This window comes from Canis lupus, chromosome 25, assembly GCF_048164855.1.
Source record: "Canis lupus baileyi chromosome 25, mCanLup2.hap1, whole genome shotgun sequence".
Taxonomy (NCBI): Eukaryota; Metazoa; Chordata; class Mammalia; order Carnivora; family Canidae; genus Canis; species Canis lupus.
This window is the reverse complement of record NC_132862.1, coordinates 2,604,436-2,627,015: the sequence shown is the minus strand read 5'-3', so window position 1 is coordinate 2,627,015 and position 22,580 is coordinate 2,604,436. Positions and strand designations below refer to the sequence as shown.

At 44.0% G+C, this 22,580-nt stretch overlaps 1 protein-coding gene and 1 pseudogene across 1 annotated transcript; both read right to left on the bottom strand.

Moving 5' to 3' along the window:
- Positions 1 to 773: 773 nt before the first annotated feature.
- LOC140616932 (keratin, type II cytoskeletal 6B-like) lies at positions 774 to 2,573 on the bottom strand (annotated as a pseudogene).
- Positions 2,574 to 10,101: 7,528 nt separating this feature from the next.
- LOC140617041 (keratin, type II cytoskeletal 6B-like) lies at positions 10,102 to 15,729 on the bottom strand. Its single transcript, XM_072797824.1, has 9 exons — positions 14,991 to 15,729; positions 13,881 to 14,095; positions 13,480 to 13,540; positions 13,232 to 13,327; positions 12,943 to 13,107; positions 12,323 to 12,448; positions 11,268 to 11,488; positions 11,014 to 11,048; positions 10,102 to 10,900 (listed from the first exon to the last, which is right to left on the bottom strand). The coding sequence occupies exons 1-9, from the start codon at positions 15,528 to 15,530 to the stop codon at positions 10,647 to 10,649; spliced, it is 1,713 nt and encodes a 570-aa protein (XP_072653925.1). The 5' UTR covers positions 15,531 to 15,729; the 3' UTR covers positions 10,102 to 10,646.
- Positions 15,730 to 22,580: the final 6,851 nt, after the last annotated feature.

Genomic DNA, 22,580 nt, shown 5'->3' with positions numbered 1-22,580 from the left:
TCAGAGAGTTGATAATTTGCCTTTCTAGAAATTGGCGTCAGTTCTGTTGGATTACTGCAGTGTTTTCTTGGCAGTGGCTGGGGCTGGGGTTGGGAGAGAGCAGTCTGAGGACCAAGCCACTGAGAGACCGATTTGGAAAACCTAAACCCCTCAGTTATCATATTGTGCTAATCCAATTTCCAGGAACCAGACCTTCCTTTCTTCCCTAAAGGTTTTTAGAAGACTCCATTTTGAGAAAGAGCCCTGAGCAGTGGAGGACTGAAGAGTCGTTGGTAGTCTTACCACCCACAGGGTCACTAAGTATCACATAATGTTGACTGACAGGAGATGGGTATGAAGCAGGGTAAGTTGTCAGCGGGGCTGAGAAATGGTTCTGCAAAGACAAGGATCGGAACCAATACATGATCAGTTGCATAATCTAACACAATCTTTGTTAGAAATCTGCTTTATTTAACACAATGAAAGAAAGTAGAGAGCAGAAAAACTCATTCTGTAGCATGATCCACAATGAGTTTCAGTCTTCAGAGAGGCGTAGGTCATTTTCACCCCAGAATCATGGAAACCTGATAGAGCTGATCATACGATGGGCACGCCAAAGGGACGTGTACTTCTCTGAGTGTCAGTGATTTTTAATCTTCTGATGGTGAATGATGGGAGCTCAGGTAAAGCAGGTGTAGATAGTGGAAATGAGAATGAGGCCACTTCAGCTGTAACTCAGGGGCCAAGGGACGTTGGAGGCAGGGGAGAAGTAGCCTCGGAGAGGGCAGTGCAGCTGTAGACTTGGACAACGTGGGACCAGAGCCGATGGCAGGACTTAGTGCTTGTAGCTCTTCCTGCTGGAGGATGAGGTGGTGGTGTATTTGATGGTGGAACTGCTGCCTCCAGAGGAGCTGAAGCCACCCCCCATGCCTCAGCCACTGCTGGAACTGAAGCCAGCTCCAAGGCCGTGGCCGCTGCCATAGGAGTAGCCGCTGCCTCCACCCAGGCCTGAGCCACTGCCCATACCGCTGGCACCGCCAAAGCCACCAGCGCCGCCATAGCCGCCAGAGACGGTGGACTGCACCACAGCTGTGGACGGGAGACAGACAAGGACACACAAGACACGGTGAGCTCGTCCTGCCAGCCTGAGTCCAGCCAGAAGAGCACAAGGGCAAGGGAGGGAGGCAAGCAAAGGTACTTACAGATGTTGACTTGTCCAACGCCTTCTCCACTCAGCCTAGGAAGGGGGAAAACACAGGGAGCATGAGTCCTCAGAGCCACCAGTGGACCAGAGTGGGAAGCGTCAGTGTGAGGCTAGCCCACGGGGAAGCCGCCTTCCAAATGGTCCTCTGAGAGCAGCCACTGTGGCCATAACTAGAGGGCCTTCAACTCGGGCTCCTGCCAGCCTTCCTGCACAGGGATCCAGATGTTGGAGGGGCCTGTGTGAGGTACCCACCTGCACTCCTCGCCCTCCAGCAGCTCCCTGTATGTGGCGATCTCCACGTCCAGGGCCAGCTTGGTGTTCATGAGCTCCTGGTACTCCTTCAGCAGCCGGGCCATGTCCTGCTTGGCCTTCTGCAGGGCATCCTCCAGCTCAGCCAGCTTGTTCTTGGCGTCCTTGAGGGCCATCTCTCCACGCTGCTCAGCATCAGCGCGGGATGACTATAGGTTGGAGCACTAGAGGAGGGACGTAGGCAGAATGGACTTGCAATTCAGTCCTCCAGAGATCAACCACGCTGCTGCTTTCTAGTGAGGAAGAGTCCTAGAGCATAGAATTGGTGGAGAGGGAATCCTGAATCTTCCTGTCTAGCTGTTTGACTAGCTGCTAGTCTTTTCAAGTGTCCGAGCTGGTTATCAAAGTCCTATGCCTTTTGTATTAACCGCCTGCATAGGACATGGGTGGTCAGTGATGGAGCACCCTACAGTCTACACATTAGAAGAATTGGACAATTGGATTAATTTGAGTGTAGTCTCCAAAGTCAAATCTGGACCACAGACAATTGTGTCCAGCATGACTACAACTAAATTTGTACAACATTACAAACATGGTGCAATGAGGAAGTGAATTTTCCACGAGACTATTGAAACCCTGCCCTTCTCCCACCTCAGAGTCACTTACATGTTTGGGAAACCTTGTTCTCTCCTTTCACTCTTCCCACCCCCTTTTTTCTGAATCATGAGCACATTTGCAAAAACCTTTTCTCAGCTCTTATGGCCTGCCTTTCCTTCCCATTTGTTCTTTTGCAGCTCCCAATACAATCATTCCTCTAAGACCAATATTATCTCCACACTTCTAGGCCAAATTCTACTCTTGTGACCAGGAGAGACATTTCTATGCACTTATTTCATGTTCTTGGGATTGGAGCCACTCCCCCTGAGAGATCCAGTGGAACCTTCCAGTAAGGACAGCATGTTTTTTTCCTCCCTTATATTTTCCAGAGCCCAAGGATGTGTCCAAATGATGGTTGATGACTGGCTGATGGTCTAGCAAGGGGATAATGCTGTTCTTCGCTTCCTCTCTCCCACCCTCCGCTCCAACCTACCTGCTTTTGGGTGTCATTAATGTCAGATCTCTTTTTCTCTCTCAGGATCATGTGATTTGAATTCAGTAGTCTCCTTCTTTGTGCTGTGCAGCAAAGTAGTCTGCCCTCCTTGACCTGCAGGAGTTCAGAAGGAAAGAAAGGCAGGTATGGGCTTTCATATATGAACAATGACTTTCAATTCCCAATCATAATGAATTTGTACCAAATGATGTTATATCTCTAAGAAAAGTCGATGGTACAAGATTATTTGCTGTTGTACAACTGAGTAGCTCTGGAGGGTCAAAACTAGGAGCCCCTAGTTTTGCAGTAAATTAAAATATGATGTTCTTCATATCTATGGGATTCACAATCAGGAAGAGGTTAAAGGCAAGGCTTGGAAGTACAATGTCGTTAGAATATATATATATATATATTTTATACTTTGTCTCTTGCTTTTTACTCTTTCAGGCTTCAACAAAGGGATTGAGACGCCTAATCTTGATCAGCTCATCTTCTCCTTTGCATCTAAGAAGATTTGAAGAGAGATGCTTGAATCAGTGAGTAAAGAATTTTGAAAGAGCCTGTCTTAACACAACTTTGACATTAAATGGATGATTCTTGAATTGAACTATTAGTTCATGGAGCCTAGAAAGTGACTGCTCTGTCATTTTCTCCTCTAACATGTACTTGGTGATGAAGTCCATTGCCTATTTTATTCATTCTATTTTCCTTGGGCAATAATTTACCATTTTCATTTCAACTGGATATTTTCCCTAAGCAATCATGCCCATGACTGGACCTGACCACTCATAGGCTTGAAGTGTGGGCTTCAGAAACAAGCTCCTTTCTCCTCTTTAACTCATTTTTTTCTTTTAGTCCTTCACCAGGACTGCATGTATTTAAGCCCTGAGTCCAGGCAATCACTAAAGGCAAGGAGTCATTCCAGTTGACTCCTGAAGTTGTTGGGGTGCTGCTCACACAAAGGCTCCAGGTTTGGCTTTATGATGTTGGTGCTCTGATCTGGAAGGGGGGTCCACTTGGTGTGTAAATACTTTTTTTTTAAGATTTTATTTATTTATTCATAGACACAGAGAGAGGCAGAGACACAGGCAGAGGGAGAAGCAGGCTCCATGCAGGGAGCCCGATGTGGGACTTGATCCCAGGTCTCCAGGATCACACCCCAGGCTGCAGGTAGCGCCAAACCGCTGCACCACTGGGGCTGCCCTAGAAGGGGGGTCCACTTGGTGTGTAGATACTTGTTCTATTGCTCCAGGAACCACACCCAGAAGAAGATAGAATGGTTATTTCTCAGACATAGAAAGTAAGATATTTATATTGTTATATTTCTAAATAGGCCAGGGTGGTCTCCATGGTGCTGGGCTACTAAGACAATATAGAGAGGCTCAGTTTGGGAGGCATGCTCCCCCAAATCATTTTCCTTCTCAACCCACAGATCTCACAAGTGAAATTCACCAAGAGACCTTTGAGATTTTCCTTCCCTATAAGCTACTGTGTCCATCGGTGATTTTTCATCACTTCCTCTCCTTCTCTTGACAAGCAGAATCACAAATGTAATTTAAAATAGGTTTTATCTGATATATTGTGCAAAGCTTTTATTTTCCAGGGGATGTCAGTAAAAGGAATGTTGAATGTTATCTAATGATTTGATTCTAATCTAAATTTCTCTTTTTTAAAAGATTTTATTTATTTATTCATGAGAGACACATAGAGAGAGAAGCAGGCTCCGTGCAGGGAGCCCGATGTGGGACTTGATCCTGGGACTCTGGGATCATGCCCTGAGCCAAAGGCAGATGCTCAACCAGTGAGCCACCAGACATACCCTAATCTAAATTTCCATTTAGAGCAAGTATCTTTTTGAAAAGTTTCTTTATGGGTGGTCATGCTCTGTTTCTAGAATAAATTCATTTTGTAATGGATTATCCATACTTGTGCATCTCAAATATTTCTTTTTCTCAAATGGGCAGAAAATAATTTTATCTTTCTTTTCTTCTCTTTGTTTTTCATTTTTTCTTCCTACCCAGAGCCTCAAAGCAGGTTATTACTGACCTTTCCTTTGTATCCCACCATAGACCCTTCAGTGGTAAATGCTAACTCATTCTGCCTTATTTTGCTTCATGCTTATCAAAAATAGACTATTCTTCCCTGGTAGAGATGAGGGACATTTAAGAGACCCAGTGGGGTTTTTTTTTTGTATATTTTTTATTGGAGTTCGATTTGCCAACATATAGCATATCACCCAGTGCTCATCCTGTCAAGTGCCCCCCTCAGTGCCTGTCACCCAGTCACCCCAATCCCCTGCCCACCTCCCTTTCCACCTCCCCTTGTTCGTTTCCCAGAGTTAGGAGTCTCTCATGTTCTGTCTCCCTCTCTGATATTTCCCACTCATTTTCTCACCTTTCCCTTATAATCCCTTTCACTATTTCTTATATTCCCCATATGAGTGAAACTATATAATGTTTGTCCTTCACCGACTGACTTACTTCACTCAGCATAATACACTTCAGTTTCATCCATGTTGAAGCAAATGGTGGGTATTCGTCATTTCTGATGGCTGAGTAATATTCCATTGTATACATAAACCACATCTTCTTTATCTATTCATCTTTTGATGGGCACGGAGGCTCCTTCCACATTTTGGCTATTGTGGACATTGCTGCTATGAACATCGGGGTGCAGGTGTCCCTGCGTTTCACTGCATCTGGATCTTTGGGGTAAATCCCCAGCAGTGCAATTGCTGGGTCGTAGGGCAGGTCTATTTTTAACTCTTTGAGGAACCTCCACACGGTTTTCCAGAGTGGCTGCACCAGTTCACATTCCCACCAACAGTGCAAGAGGGTTCCCCCTTCTCCACATCCTCTCTAACATTTGTGGTTTCCTGTCTTGTTAATCTTCACCATTCTCACTGGTGTGAGGTGGGATCTCATTGTGGTTTTGATTTGTATTTCCCTGATGGCCAGTGATGCAGAGCATTTTCTCATGTACTTGTTGGTCATGTCTATGTCTTCTTTGGTGAAACACCATACACAAAGATAAACTCAAAATGGATGAAGGATCTAAATGTGAGACAAGAATCCATCAAAATCCTAGAGGAGAACACAGGCAACACCCTTTTTGAACTCGGCCACAGCAATTTCTTGCAAGATACGTCTATGAAGGCAAGGGAAACAATAGCAAGAATAAACTATTGGGACTTCATCAAGATAAAAAGCTTCTGCACAGAAAAGAAACAGTCAACAAAACTAAAAGACAACCTACAGAATGGGAGAAGGTATTTGCAAATGAAATATTAGATAAAGGGCTAGTATCCAAGATCTAGAAAGAACTTATTAGACTCAACAGCAAAGAAACAAAAAATCCAATCTTGAAATGGGCGAAAGACATGAACAGAAATTTCACCAAAGAAGCGACCCAGTGGTTTTAAATTATTTCTATTACCTTCTGCCTGTTGTGAACATGGAGCCACAGTGGCATCCCAGGGAAGAGCTGGTCTCCCTCCCTCCTGAGTCTCCCTCTGATAGGACATTCGTTGGTTGTATAGTCTGGGGGCTCTGAAATCCCATGGTGGCTCCTTATGGTGGATTTGCTAGACATGGTTCCTGAAGAGGAGAAGGCTGAAGAAAGGGTGAGAGGTTGGAGGGTAGAACTGACAGGAGGAGAAGGAACATGAGATACCTTCCAGCAGCCACTGTTTAGGGAAGACTGGGCTGGGCTCATCCTGAAAGTTGACCTTGCAGTTTGGGAAGGGTTGGCTTTCAAAAACAGTGAAACCAGCAGCCCAGGGGGCTCAGTGGTTTAGCGCCGCCTTCAGCCCAGGGCCTGATCCTGGAGCCTGCTTCTCCCTCTGCCTGTGTCTGCCTCTGTGTGTGTGTGTGTGTGTGTGTGTGTGTGTGTGTGTGTCTCATGAATAAATAAATAAAAATCTTTTATAAATAAGTAAGTAAATAAATAAAAACAAAAACAGTGAAACCTCATCGTTATTATTAGAAAAGTTATGAAATATGCAGATAACATTTTTGGCTTCCGTTAATCAGGGGAAAATTCTCCTATCTCTGATCTATGATTGATATCAACACAATAAGACTATCCTGAATTCACTGAAGCTAGGAGTTAGGCTTTGTCTCAAACAAAGGTTCAGAATATTTTGATTGTATATCAGAATATCCTAATATTCCCTCTAACCTGATCTTTAGTGATGACTGAGAGCTAGAAATCTAAAAGCAATCTATTGCTAATGTCCTAACAAAAGATGACCATTTTCCAATAATTGCAAATATGTTGTTTGAATTGTTTTTTTCTGTTTTGTAAAATATTGGATAGGTAGAAAAGGATAAGAAGAACTTAATAAACCCTTGGACACCTTCACTCAGATTTTACTATTGTGATCTCAAGATCAGCTTTATTTTATTCATAACTTCACCTTCTTTCTTCATCCACTTTAAATATATTTGAAAGGAAATTCTGAAGGATCATATGATTTTACCAGTAAAAAATTCAGTTTTTCTGTCTAAATGGCAGATTATTTAAAAAGTGACCAAAATGCCATTTTTATGTCTTAAGTTTGTTAATTCTCTAACTTCATAAAGTGTCTAATATTCAAATTCCTTGTATTCTTATTGATTTTTTTATAATTTTTCAATTCAGGTTCTAAACAAGGTCCATACATATTTGTTTGAGTGATGTATCCTCCAAATATGTCCTTTAAATCATTTAATCTTCTCTCTTTTTTTTCAACTTATTTCTCAAGTAAACTAGGTTAATTGTCCCTAGAGTTTTTTATTTTTTGGGTTTTGTGATTCCATCCACTGTTGTCATTGAATATGTTACTCTCTCCTCTCTCTCCTGACAGTATTCCTGTCAATGGGTACTTAAATCTAGAAAGGTAATAAGTTTATTTTACATATTTAAACTTTTCCAGAAGTGGATGCAGTTTAAAGTGTATGAGAATGAATATTGTCACTGGGGTGCCTATATGACTCAGTCAGTTAAGTGACTGACTCTTAGTTTTGGTTCAGGTCATGATCTCAGTGTCATTAGATGAGCCCTGCATGAGGCTCCTCACTCAGCATGGAATCTGTTTGAGAATCTCTCTGTCTCCCTCTGCCCCTCTCCCCACTTGCATGTTCTATAAATAAATAAATAAATAAATAAATAAATAAATAAATAATAAATCTTAAAAACAAAGAGTAAACATTTTAAAAAAGAATGAATATTGTTACTACAATATTTACATATTTAGAAATGACTAAGTAACATATGTTTGTCTATCAAAATAAATGTTCAAGGCAAGTCCCCAGCCATGTAATTGAAGATATTTCTGTGCTTTGGGGGGACTGTTGGTGTGTATGAATTTGTGTGTGTGTGTGTGTGTGTGTGTACACACTTCCTTTAGGTATTCCAGTTATGCTTGTGTTGGACCCACTTTATCTGTATTTCCTTTTGACTCTCCTTTGATATGCTTTGACTCTTCAATTCTACTCTCTTTTCTCAATATTCTCCTGTATGTCCTTTATTGTGCATTTAACATACCTATTGCCTTTTATACTGATACTAAATTGGCCTTCATTTGCATTGTGGCTTTATTTTTCTCTCTGTCTCATATCTGACCTGTAAGTAATGTTTTAGCTGTTGTTGTCTCATTATATGGTTTTTATTCTCAAATTTAATAGGGGGTTTACTTGATTAATTTTGGTAATATTTTATAGTAACTTTGTGCTGGTGATTATTATCTGTTTTTTGTTTTTCATATTCATTTCATTTTCAAACAGGTGTTATGGCTCCCCAGGGCTCTGTGGGTTTGTAGTCTTCCTGGAAGTTCTTCCCTGATGTGTCTCTTACTTTTCTTATCTAATTTGGACTTATGTGAAACAAAGATGAAAACCTTGCCTTTGTTCTTCAGAAATCCTTCAGACATGTTGAAGAGACTTGCACAGTTATTTGCAAATAGGGTTTACAACTGCTTTCTCTGGTTCAAGGTGTATGTGGTGGGGGAATTAGAGGTAGAGAGTGTGGAGAGAAGGTGGAGGGTTGAAGGAAGGAGAGAGGTTGGGGAAGAGTTCAGGAACAGGCTGCTGCCTACTCAAGACCTAAATTGCAATAGGTAGAGAGTAGAACAGTTGCTAAGAAAAATATTTTTAAAAGCTTTACTATAATTATAAAGTTGCCTATTCCTGATTGGACATTTGTTTAGATGTTGTAAACTTTTGACTGTTTTCCAGAGCTCCTACAGAGTTTACTCAGACAGTTTCTGGTTGTTTTTTGATGTTTCTGGGGGCAGAAGGAGAACTTGGAGGTTTCCAGTCTGTCATTCTGCTATCATCACCTGCACCATAAGACTTTAATTAAATAAATCTATGTATCTATACTGTTTTTGCAATTTCTTCTGTTAGATGCTGTTTTCTGTATAATTTTCCAGGTCAGTTGTTTCCTTTCCATTATTCCTCATGAGTGCATAAAATATGAAAGTTAAATGGGCTTAGATTTTGGAACGAGTCATCACTTTATCTGTTGTCGGGAAGTCCTGGCAGAGGATGAGGAGGTGCCAATGGGAGAAGCTGCCCATGTGTTAGAAGTGAACACAGGAGAATACTGATACAACAGGATCCAGAAGCACCCTCTATATAATGTTGGATTGAAGAAATTTTCTCTTGTGATGTGAGAGCCTGGGAGCTAGGAAGATAAATGATCACTCATGAAGAAAAAGGAACTGATATGATTAAGAGCAGGACAAGTTGAATGATGAGAGGAGCCATACCCTGAATTTTCATTTCCCATTCATAGAGGTCAAACCTGGCCATGCCACACCAGAGGGGCAATGTGGAAGCATCTCTTCCAAGCACCAGGGACCCAGCTCCATCCGTTTCCATGAGAGCCTTAGGGTGTGGCAAGGTGGGAATTTCCATTCTTGTTTTGCCTTACACTTCAAGAAATCACCATATGATTTTTGTACCTGAGTCTTTGGATTCTTAATTTGAGAACCTCTAGTATGTTCAATTTTTCCATGTTGTGAAGATTGTTTGGATTCACATCCACATACATACAGCTTCTCACATTTGTGCTATTTCCTCAGTACACATCTCTAGAGGATAATTGCAGTTCAGAAGTACAAACACTTTAATTTCTCTTGGTATACATTGTCAGGCAAATTTCTTGACCATGAAGCTAATTCCAAGTAGAAATCAAATATTTATCCCTTTTTAAAATGTCCTTTTGATCTGATAGGCCAGAAATATATTTCCCCAACTGATAATTTAGGGTTCAATGCTAGGAGGTGTAGTGAAGTGGTCTTAGAGGCGAGGGAAGTGAGGCCAAGCCACTTCTGCCTGGTACAGGCAATAAAAAGCAGAGTATACAATGATGGCGGACCAGGTTCTTCCCATTTGACTTGCTAAAAATTTAAACAAAATCTTATCCAAGAAGGAAATCTCAAGTGTCAGGACACCAAACTGTAGGCTTTTGTGTCTCTCTCAAGGAAGAGACTGAGGTTTATGGGGACTGGGAGTATCTTTAATATGTGAATAGGCATTGTCCATTGAAAAAAACCTCAAGAACTGGTGACAAATCAAAGCCATAAAACAATGCATTATGTAATAAAAATGCTTTATTTAGCAATTAGAAGAAAGCAAAGAGCAGAGGGAACTTCACAGAGATACAGATTCTATACGTTGGAGGACAAGTCTCTTGTGCTTTCAGGACCACTGCAAGGAAGGAAGAACCCAACATTGGGAAATTGGGGAATTCATGGTTACCTGGAGGCAAGTGGGATATTGCCCTGTTCTAGAGTAGGACCCAGGTAATGTTTCAGTGATGAAAATGTGGAGAAGTAATTTCCTTATAATGCTCAGCCTCATATACCAAATAATGGAGGCAAGACAGTACTATTTTGGTAAAAAAGTGCAGCCCCACTTGTGTTATATAATGGTGTAACTCAGAGGTTGATCTCCTATGGTGAGCAATGTATGCTCAGGTGGGGCAGGGATAGGCAGTGAGGAGACACCAAGGCACTCAGAGACTTGAGCTCAAACTCAAAAAGTAAGAGGAATCAGAGACAGGGGAGGAGAAGTAGCCTCAGAGAGGGCAATGCAGCTGTAGACTTGGACAACCTGGGATCAGAGCCGATGGCAGGACTTAGTGCTTGTAGCTCTTCCTGCTGGAGGATGAGGTGGTGGTGTATTTGATGGTGGAACTGCTGCCTCCAGAGGAGCTGAAGCCACCCCCCACGCCTCGGCCACTGCTGGAACTGAAGCCAGCTCCAAGGCCGTGGCCGCTGCCATAGGAGTAGCCGCTGCCTCCACCCAGGCCTGAGCCACTGCCCATACCGCTGGCACCGCCAAAGCCACCAGCGCCGCCATAGCCGCCAGAGACGGTGGACTGCACCACAGCTGTGGATGGGAGACAGACAAGGACACACAAGACACGGTGAGCTCGTCCTGCCAGCTTGAGTCCAGCCAGAAGAGCACAAGGGCAAGGGAGGGAGGCAAGCAAAGGTACTTACAGATGTTGACTTGTCCAACGCCTTCTCCACTCAGCCTAGGAAGGGGGAAAACACAGGGAGCATGAGTCCTCAGAGCCACCAGGGGACCAGAGTGGGAAGCGTCAGTGTGAGGCTAGCCCACGGGGAAGCTGCCTTCCAAATGGTCCTCTGAGAGCAGCCACTGTGGCCATAACTAGAGGGCCTTCAACTCGGGCTCCTGCCAGCCTTCTTGCACAGGGATCCAGATGTTGGAGGGGCCTGTGTGAGGTACCCACCTGCACTCCTCGCCCTCCAGCAGCTTCCTGTATGTGGCGATCTCCACGTCCAGGGCCAGCTTGGTGTTCATGAGCTCCTGGTACTCCTTCAGCAGCCGGGCCATGTCCTGCTTGGCCTTCTGCAGGGCGTCCTCCAGCCCAGCCAGCTTGTTCTTGGCGTCCTTGAGGGCCATCTCTCCACGCTGCTCAGCATCAGCGATGGCAGACTGCAGGTTGGTGCACTAGAGGAGGGACATAGGCAGAATGGACTTGCAATTCAGTCCTCCAGAGATCAACCACGCTGCTGCTTTCTAGCGAGGAAGAGTTCCAGAGCCCAGGTATCATGGAAAAGGACGTTGGCCTTTTTAGCCCAGTCTTTTTCTGTTCTGCACAAATTATCCAGTCTGGGTGCCCCATGAGAAAACCTGTGCCCTTTTTTAACGACCCTGGACTACACTGGACAAAACACCAGCAGATTTAGAAGAAATGGACCTACTCGCTTGTTTTGACTGCTGTCTCCATAGCCAGACCAGGAGCTTTTGTGCTGAGCTCATGTGGATGCCACACTATTTTATACAAAATTAGGAGCAACTTCACTTAAGGACATGAATTTCACATCTAGCTGCTGAGATCTGGGCATCCTCACTCCTAAGGGATTCTAAACCGCTTGGGCAACACTGAACATCATCATAGGTCGTTGTTCAACTTTCTTTTTCAAGTGAATCTTGGGCAGATTTGGAACAAGAAGTGCCCCTCTGCCGACCTCCCCTTTTCTTTCCTGACTGGTCTGGTATTCCTAAACCAATCCTTCTCCTTCAGTAATGTCTTTGAAAGGCCCCGAGACTACCTTTTTACAGTCTGACTAACTGGGATTGTTCCTGTCACCTGACTGTATCATTGTCTGGTGTTGGCATCTGTGTGTCCTAACCTGTGGGACCTCACTAAGGCTGGGAGCTGCGCATCCTCCTCTCTCTGCTGTTCCCTCAATTCCCAGCATTTCCCAAGTGGCGGCTGCTGACCAGCTGGTGGTGTAGCAAGGAAAGGAAGCTTTTCTTCTCCAGAGGCCCCCACCGTACCTGCTTCTTGACATGGTCGATCTCAGATCTCAGCCTCTGGATCATGCGGTTGATCTCGGCAATCTCCTGCTTGGTGTTGCGCAGGTCGTCCCCGTGTCTGCCCGCTGAGACCTGCAGTTCCTCGTACTGGAGTCCAAAGAGAGAGAAGGTGGTGTATATGGGCTTTCACATGCCAACGGGGATTTGACCTCTGAGTCAGGCATTTCCCACCCTTGGACCTAGTGGCTTCTCCCCAGGGGGCTTTAGGGAAAGTTGATGTGGCAAGGTCATTGGATACTGGACATTGGTCACAGACCCTCTTTTGATGAGACCGCTGATAGCCTGTCCAGTTGGGACCAACGATGTTCTGTGTCATGTTTCTGAGAGTCAGCATCAGGGCGGAGACAAGAGCAAAGATCACTCGGTCCTTAGCTATGCAGCTGTCGTCCTGCACCTGGGTTCTTTGACTTACTGAACTTGGACATAAAGTCTGTAAATGCCTACTGTATGAGAGCAGGGTAGCCATCCTATGGGAAAACATCGGCTTCCCTGCAGCAGACTTCCCAGCAAAGGAGGTAGCCTTGCTGGTGTAGAGGGCGGGGACACGGGCACTCCTGGGCAGCTGCCAACTCAAGACTCACCTTGCTCTGGTACCAGGACTCAGCCTCAGCCCGGCTCCTCTGGGCGATCTCCTCATACTGGGCTTTGACTTCAGCGATGATGCTGTCCAGGTCCAGGTTACGGTTGTTGTCCATGGACAGGACCACGGAAGTGTCGGAGATGTGGGTCTGCATCTGAGACAGTTCCTGCAGAGCACAGGAGAGTCAGATCATCTCTGGCTGTGGCGTTCACAGCGGTATCCAACCCCAAGCTCCTCCACCCCCTGCACTGTCCCATCAGAGCAAATGAAAGAGGACTGGAGATGCTTACTGCGTCATACAAGGCTCTGGTGAAGTTGATCTCATCTGTGAGAGCATCTACCTTGGCTTGCAGTTCAACCTTATTCATGTAGGCAGCGTCCACGTCCTGGGGCACAAGGCAACAACGTGGAGTCAGCTGAGCCTCCTTCCCAGTCTGAACCCTTCTAGCCTCCCCGTGGGCGCCCTCTTGGATGTGTGCAGGGACCCAGATCCTCTCCCTCTCCGCGGAACACGGTCCCCTGATGTTCATCGGCTCACCTTCTTCAGGGTGACAAATTCATTCTCTGCTGCCGTGCGCTTGTTGATTTCCTCTTCATATCTAGAGTGAGAACGGGGTGAGGGACACTGAGCCATGGCCAGGATGGTCCCGCAGAAGCAGCCTGGCATCCCAGCTTCCATGAAGCAGATATATCCGAGTTGAGCTTTCCCGCCACTGAGCCCAGAAATGATTTTCTGTGTTCCCTAAAGTTTGTGTCTTTTCTCTCCCCGTCTATCTCTATGGCCCTTTTGTTGTTTTGGGGTTGTTTTGAGGCACTAATTGTGATTCTCATTGCCATGGACCTGTTTCCCTATGGGACCATGTCCACCCCTGGACCAGATCAGCTGGCGGTCCTCACGTGTGCATTTCAGAACTGAGCCCTTCATGCCCTTAAACTCACTTGTTCTTGAAGTCCTCCACTGTGTCCTGCATGCTCCTCAGCTCCGAGTCCAGGCGGCCCCTCTCCCCCAGGATGCTGTCCAGCTGTCTCCTGAGGTTGTTGATGTACTGCTCAAACAGGGGCTCCAGGTTCTGCCTCACGGTCTTGGTGCCCTGCTCCTGGAGCAGAGTCCACTTGGTGTCCAGGACCTTGTTCTGTTGCTCCAGGAAGCGCACCTGGAGGAAGACAAGGTGGTTATTTGCCAGAGAAAACACGGGAGAAAGAAACATGACTTGTCCCCTGGATGTCACCCAGGTCCTGGGCTGCCTCAGAGCATGTACGGAGGATGAGGCTGACAATGCTGCGCCCTCACACCTATTCCTTCCCACTCCAGCAATCCTAGTGTGAGATTCCTCCGTGGACCCCTGGGGTCATCTCACTACTGCGCTGTGCAGCCTATCGGTGACATTCCACAGTCTTCTCTTTTTATTGAAAGCACCATCACACGTTTCCCCGTTCCATCACACAAAGTGTATTAAAAATCAGACCTCAGTTAAAGGAATATTAAATATGCAGAATGTGACGATTAAATCCAATTCAGTAATGATTGGCTTCCAACTACTTCTGCTTTGGTACCCGGTTCTCCTCTACAACGAATGCCCTGATGGTCATGCTCTGGTTCTACACAGTTAGTATTTCTATGAATATAGAAATATTTCTGAGTCTTTTTCTTCTAATCCAAGCAAATCTTTTTCTTTTCTTTTTTCTATCACTCTTTTTCCTCATGCCCGGAGCCCTAGAGCAGATTTCCACCTGCAGTGGAAGCAGATTTCCACCTCTTGGAATCTTCAGAAGGTCAACCTAACCCATTCCGTTCTCTCACTGCCTTAATTTGCTTCCCACTTCCCCCATGTAAAGCATCCTTCCCTGGCAGGGGTGAGGGATGTTTAAGAGACCCAGGGGGTTTAGATGATGTCCAACACCTCTGCCTGCTGTGAACACGGAGCCCAAGCGGCACCCTGGGGAAGAGCTGGTCTCCCTCCCTCCTGAGTGTCCCCTGGGTTGGACATTCATTGGTTGTCTAGTCTGGGGGCCCTGAAAGGCCAGTGGAGGCAGGTGCTCCTGGCTCACCTTGTCGATGAAGGAGGCGAACTTGTTGTTGAGGGTCTTGATCTGCTCGCGCTCCTCTGTCCTCACCCTCTGGATGGTGGGGTCGATTTGCAGGTTCAGGGGAGTGAGGAGATTCTGGTTGACGGTGACCTCCTGGATGCCTCCGGGGGGGCACACGGGGAAGCCAGAGCCCCCGTAGCCACCGGCAAAGCCAGCTCCACCACCGAGCCCGAAGCCACCACCAGCTGCACCCCCAAAGCCAAATCCGCTGGCGGCTCCACCTCCATAGGCAAAGCCACCTCCAACTCTGCCACCATATCCGCCGCTGATGGCACAGCTGCCGCCTCCGATGGAGATCCTCTTGGAGCCGCCCAGGCCATAGAGGCTCCTGCTGCCAAAGCCAGCTCCGCCACACGCTCCGCCGAGGCCACCACTGCCCCTGGAGCGGGACACGGAGACGCTGCTGAAGCCCGAGCGGCAGACCCCGGGGACTCTGGCCGAGCTGGCGCTGAAGCCCCGGTGGCTGATGCTTTGGCTTCTCATGGTGGATCTGCTAGACATGCTTCGTGAAGAGGAGAAGGCTGAAGAAGGTGCGAGAGGCTGGAGGGTAGAGCTGAGAGGAGCAGATCTGTGAGATGAGCCTCCCGGCAGCGGTTTATATAGGGTGAAAATGGGCTGGGCCCCGTCCTGGAAGGTGAGCTTGCAGATTGGGAAGGGCTGGGCTCTACAGACACTGATGTAACATCTGGATTATTAAAAAAGTTATGAAATATGAAGATTGCATTTTTGGCTTCCTTTAGTCAGGGAAAAATTACTCCTGTCTCTCAGCTTTGACTTGATCTCAGTACAATGAGACTATTCTCAATTCACTGAGCTTGGAGTTAGTCACTGTCTCGAACAAAGGATCGGCATGTTATGCTTGTACATCAGAAGGTACTAAGTGCCCTCCCCTCCACCTGTTTGGACCCAGCAGAGACAGGAGATTGAAATAATATATTGCATGTGCTCTCATTAAAAATTCATCTTTTTCATAATTAAAAAGTTAAATATGACTTTTTCCTTTTATCTAAAACTTCACCCACATAAAGGAGTAAAATAACAATGTAATCGGTCCCCATGTTCTTATCACCCAGTTTTATGAAAGTCATTGCCTCATGGCCAGTTACAGCTCCATATTCCCACATTATTCCTTAGCAATTGTAAATTATTTGAACACAAATACCAGAGATCTAATTGTCTCTGTGGCACATAATTCTACATGTATGAGTAAACAAGAGACCCTTTTAATAAAATATTTTATTTATTTATTCATGAGAGACACAGAGATAAGCTGAGACACAGGCGGAGGGAGAAGCAGGCTCCCTGCAGACAGCCCAATGCAGAACTTGATCTCAGAGCACGACCTGAGCCAAAGGCAGACACTGAACCACTGAGCCACCCAGGTGTCCCTATATGAGAAACCCTTTAAAAAAATAACTAAAATATCATTTTTATTATTCTCCAAAATTTATATATTCATTAACATCGACAGATATCGATTCAATCTTCAAATATTCATGTTAGTATTATTCGTGCATTATATCTTGGCTGTCCAAGTCAAGATCCAAATAAGTTCTACACATATTGTATGTGGATGATATGTCTTTTAGATCACACATCTTTCAAATTTTTTGAGTCATTAGGTCCTCCTTCATAATTTTCTTTGTAATTTACCTGTTAAAGAAATCAGGTTATTTTTTTCCCAGACAGATTACGTTCTTGGATTTTTCCTTTTTTTTTTAAATTTTTTTTTAATTTTTATTTATTTATGATAGTTACAGAGAGAGAGAGAGGCAGAGACACAGGCAGAGGGAGAAGCAGGCTCCATGCACCGGGAGCCCGATGTGGGATTCGATCCTGGGTCTCCAGGATCGCGCCCTGGGCCAAAGGCAGGCGCCAAACCGCTGCGCCACCCAGGGATCCCACGTTCTTGGATTTTTCTAATCGCATATTCATTGTGTCTCATTTAACATCTCATCGTACCCTTTGCATGTCCCATAAAGTGATAGTTAAAGCTACAAACTTAATATGCTATATAAACATTCCAGATGCAGATGGAGTAGACTGCCTACTTATATATTGAATGTTATTACTCACAGTGGTTTGTATGTTTAAAAATTGAGGAAGGAATAGATGTTCGAAGAACAAAATACATGCTCCAGGCTGTTGCCCAGCCGATCAATTCCCATATATGGGTGCAAGCAATATTTCCCTTTCCTGTGTATCTTTGTAGTAATCTCACTTGGACGTGGTTCTGTGTTTTTTCCTGGCATATATGTGATGTGTGTGCTGTGTATGTTTATGAGAGAGACTGAGAGAGAGATGGAGAGAGATATTGGGTGGGACTGTATATGTACAGAGGGAGCTCATATTGTTAAAAAACATTATTTTATGCATATTTATGAATATATAAAACCCACCTATATATTCTCTTTTCAGTTACACCTGCGTTGAATTTATTGGTGTTTTCTCTTCATTTTCTGTGATGGCTGCTTCCTGCCTGCTTGGTCCTCTTCCCTCTGTCTGCCTCCCCTTCCGAGTCCATTACTGCGCCTTCAGCAAGGCCTTGGCCTCCTTGTCTGTTTCCACCTTGGCCTATATTTCTATGATGTCTGTCTTGTTTCTTTGCTCCTTTTCTGAGCTCTACAAGCTCATATTTTCTTTTTTATTATCCCATCCAATTGCCTCTTCATGCTCTTATTTTATTGTGGTGTCTATTTCGTTAAGTTTTGGGTAATATTTTATTGAAACTTTTTTCTGTTGAGTGTTTTTCACGTGTCTCTTGTTTTTCTCATTCTCTGTGGTTTTTAACATAAGGTATCTTTTGTGGGTCCTGGAATAGTTCCTTTCTGACCAGTGCTCATCTTTGAGTGAGGTGAGACCCTCCTGGGCTTGCCATTTGCAAGGTGTCTTCTGGGAGGGGGCCAGAGCCATATCCAGGCTAATAGGGATTCTCATTATGACAACCAGCCTTGTGAATAATTCCTTTAAGCTTTCATTCAGACAAGCCAGCAAAGGTCACTGGAGAGTGGCTCACAATTCATTCTCAGGCTTCTTTGCTTCACCAGCACAATGCTGCCAATAGGCCTCAGCTGATTCCTTATTCAGCATTGCCTTTGCAGTTTCTAGAAACTTCATGACAAATGGGGTCCTGCCTCTGGCCCACACACCCAGTTCTGACTGTTGCAAGCAAGGGATTCCTGGATTTGCCCCTGATGAAGTGTCCTTTACAGTGAATTGGCAGGAGCTCAGTGAGTCAGCAGCGGCTGGCATGCAGGAAAACCTGTGTTAGCTTTGTTTGCTGTTCCTATGTGGTTACCGTGTTGTTTGGTTTTGATTTGTCAGTTTGTTCTAAGTGCTCTTCACTGAGATGTGTAGCTGTGGCCATCTTCTCTCTGAGTTTTCTTAACAGCTGTGCTTGTGTGTCTTAGAGAATGTTCTCCTTCTTCTTCTTCTTCTTCTTCTTCTTCTTCTTCTTCTTCTTCTTCTTCTTCTTCTTTTAATGGGATTTTAAGATTTTTTTCATTTTGGTGGTTGAGGTGAGGATGGAGTTTCCCTTTATATTTCTTATTCTTCTTATCATTTTCAGGTAATTTCTGGAAGGGGAAAGACCTTCCTTTCATCTGCTAGGTTCCATTCAGAAGTCTCCTGTTCACATATTTTTTTTTCAAAGATTTTGACTTATTTATTCACGAGAGACACACAGAGAGAGGTAGAGACATAGGCAGAGGGAGAAGCAGGCTCCCCGTGGGGAGGGACTCTATCCTAGGACCCCTCTGTCACACTTCATAAAAATAATTTTATTCAGTGCAGATGTCCTTGCCTTCAGGGTCACCTGACAGTTTTCAACAAGACATCATCATATTTACCATCCGTAGAAATTTAATCCTAAATTAAAAGCTCTCCTCAGTGTGACAATTTACTTAATTGCTTAAATAAAATTTGTATCGTTGAACATTTCGAGCAGATACAATCACAGAGAGTAGCATATAAACCACCAGGTACCAATCACCCAGCGTAAACAATTATCAGTGCTTTCTCATTATTGTCTCATCTAATCCCCCTTCTTTTTATATCTGAGTCCTTTTACTACTTTTGTGGAAATAAAGGAAATCCAGACATCAAGGCATTTAACTCATAGATATTTGCAGGCAGGTCTAAGGAATGACAACTTTTTAATCCAACTGCGTAACAATACCATAGCTTTCTTAAGCAACAGTCCTTTTAAAATGACATCTAATACTCACTTATATTTGAATTTCTCTGATTATCTCAAACATGTTGCTGGAAGCAACATCCTAACCAGGTTCATATATTGCATTTGACTGCCATGTGTCTTCAGGTTCCTTTATTTGACAACAAACTCCTTCCTTTTCTTTCACATGCCATTGATTTGTAGAGAAATTATTTTTCCTGTGGAATGTCTACATTCTGGATTTGGCTCACCGTTTCCTGTTGGTGTCATGTAACTTCCAGCCCTAGTGTTCCTGCATACTAGTAGTGGTACTGGAGTTAATTAGATTTATTTCCATGGTGTCAGGCAAGATTAGTACTAGCTGTGCTCTGTGCTCATCAGATCACGACGTACACAATACTAGCTGGTCGATTTTTAGTGATATTAAGGCTAATCAGGGGACTTCTGTGGTTCAGTCATATCACTTCATTGAAGAGTACACAATAAAATTTCACCTAAGATCGTGACATTCACTGATCATTTCCTAGACTCAGTACTTCATGAGGAGTTGCAAAATGGCAATTTTCTGATTTTATCATCCTGCATCTGCATTGATTAGCCAGGACTCATATATAAAGAAGGACTCTTCAGGTTTACTCTTTAGGTAAACTAATAGTAAATTCATCCGTGAGAGTCAAAATAAGTACTTGATTCTTTCTTTTTTATTTATTTATTTTTACATTTTTAAAAATGACAGTACATGAATAATCATGTAATGTCATCACACTCTATCAAAGGTATAAATCCTATTGCATCCAGCAACATCACAATACTTTTTTTGCTGTAACACTGGTGTTAATGTTTACTTTTTTTAAAAAAGATTTTATTTATTTATTCATGATCGAGAGAGAGAGAGAGAGAGAGAGAGAGAGAGAGAGGCAGAGACACAGGCAGAGGGAGAAGCAGGCTCCATGCAGGGAGCCTGACGTGGGACTCGATCCCAGGTCTCCAGGATCAGGCCCTGGGCTGAAGGCAGCGCTAAACCGCTGAGCCACCCGGCCTGCCCAATTCTTTCTCTTTTAAAATCACTTTCTAGTGGCCTCTGGGCAGCTCGATCAATTAAATTTCTGCCTTCAGCTCAGGTCATGATCTCGGGGTCCTGGGATTGGGGTCCCCCGCCCCGATCAGGCTCCCTGCTCAACAGGGAGTCTGCGTCTCCCTTTCCATCTGCCCCACCCCCTGCTCAAGCTCTCTCTCTCTCTCAAATAGATAAATAAAATCCTTTTTTAAAAATCACTTTTTAGACCAATGGATTGGAAATCTAGCAATTTCCAAAGGTAACCAAGGAGGTTTTTAGTTTGGTCATTTGTTTCGTTTTAATTTTTGATATAATTATAAATTCACAGTTTAAAAATTATAGATTTGATATATTTTAGTCCATTGCAGCCATTAGTTCTTTGGGTGCTTAAAAGTGTCTCATTTTAGGCCAGTGGGAGTTTTTCAGATCGGCTTCTGTGTCCTTTGACAAGACTCACTCGGTTTCAATAGCGCCCTTGTTTTCTGAGATAAGATGTCTCCAGCGTACCTTGTACTTACCTTGCAACAGACATGGAATCAGTCATTTTGGCAAACAGTTCTGGCTCCTTTTATTGGGAAATAATATTCATACACTAGAATTTGGATGATAAGAGCACTCACCGGTACTGGGTTGTCTCTGCTTTGAAATCTTTTCAATGGACAGAACTACGAAAGATGTAAGAATATATTTAAAAACAAATCAAAAGTTTGTAGTAATATTTTCGATTCAAATAAGGTTTCAGGATGATTTTATACCTGTATTTATTGTTTCTCTCACTGAAATCTTGGCCCTGAATGACATAAACATATTATTTATTTGCTTTATCCTGCACCATACCTATGGTAGTCTCAAAATCACAATATCAATGTTACTATTAAAAATAAGTCTACTGAATGCACTTTGTGATTTCTCTGGGGCTACTTCCTCCAAGTATATGAAGAAAAACAAATTAGGAAAAGGGGATGGAAAGAGAGAAAGAGGTGAAAGAAAACTTTCATGAACATTCAGATGAATTCTAGGCTGACAGTCTCAGACAGGAGCAGGAACACAAGGTCCTCCATTACCACCACTGTTGAAGCAGTTTCTTCAGTGAGAGGAGCACAGATACAGAGGACAGTGACCTTAAGGAAGTAGCCTACTAAAGGAGCATGAAGAGGTTGGGAACTGTAAAAACGTTGAAGGAAATGGAGTCTCTGAGTGGATACGCTTCCAAGACCTGAAGTGGATGGTTTTCCTGCCCATCCCTACTTTTTAGTGCCGAAGGGATCGTGGGACCCCTGGAATCTAATAAGTGAAAGCATCGAGAAGGGAACGCCCAACAGGAGTTACGATCAAAAAGGGATGCAGCTACTTCCAGAGATGGACACCTCAGCCCCTTTGTCCTCCTATCCTTGGATCTACTGCCAGTTTTTCATAAGTCAAATACAATGAATAGGTAGCTAGCAAGGAAGTCTGTAGGGATTGCCTCCTGGGGCATGGAGCAAGGCAGAGAAAAGCAGCCTGCGCTCAACCGCTCTCTGAAGCATTCCATCCCCTGACTGTGCTGCACCCTTCCCTTCTATGAGATGTGCACCCTTCCATGCATTGGGATGTGCTCAGAATTGTACCTAATGCAGCTGGAATCTACCTTGGACTGCCCACTAGCAATCATGCTGGATCACAGAGGATTCAGCTATGGTAGACTTTGGGCATGTTGCTAACTAGCAAAGAGTTCTTCTACTTGAGTGTGTAGTTAAAAAGATGTATTTCTTATCTTTTCCAGATACATGGACTCTGTACTGAGGAAGGCAATTGGCTAGGCTTCTCAGGAAGTCAAATCCAGTATCTAACCACCATTGGTACTGAGGGCTCATTCCTCGCCTCAAAAACAACTCTTTGCTGTTGCAAAAGAAATCCATTCCCTCTTACTCAGTCCTCAGTGGGGAAAGGGATAAAATGCAATGTTTTCTTCACAGGGATACAGGTAAATCTAAAGTTAAATCTTTTCTCCCTTTGTACCAAAAAGCAAAACCACAATTACCCCAGATTTCCTATAATGAGGACATCTTTGGGGGACTCTTTTTTACTCCCTTTTGAAACAATTTTCAATGATGAAATTAACACATGTTCAACATTTGAATATTCAGAAAGTACACAGTTTCAAAGAAAAATGGGTTATTTACATTAACATTAACTTGAGCTAACCAATATTATTGTTTTAGCATATGTGCTAAACGCTAAAGTAGCATACGTTACTTCTCTCTGTTTCTGTCTGTCTCTCTCTACTTTAGTTGTTTTATAATTTTGTTTACAAATTTGGCATTTGTTAAAAATATAGACA

What these genes read in the sequence shown, in the direction of transcription:
- LOC140617041 (XM_072797824.1), bottom strand. Translation starts at nt 15,530, where the DNA reads ATGTCTAGCAGATCCACCATGAGAAGCCAAAGCATCAGCCACCGGGGC. An exon ending in AGTCCTGGTACCAGAGCAAG is followed by an intron (nt 12,449 to 12,942) that starts GTGAGTCTTGAG and finishes TTTGGACTCCAG; the next exon opens with TACGAGGAACTGCAGGTCTC. An exon ending in CTGGAGGGCGAGGAGTGCAG is followed by an intron (nt 11,049 to 11,267) that starts GTGGGTACCTCA and finishes CCCCCTTCCTAG; the next exon opens with GCTGAGTGGAGAAGGCGTTG.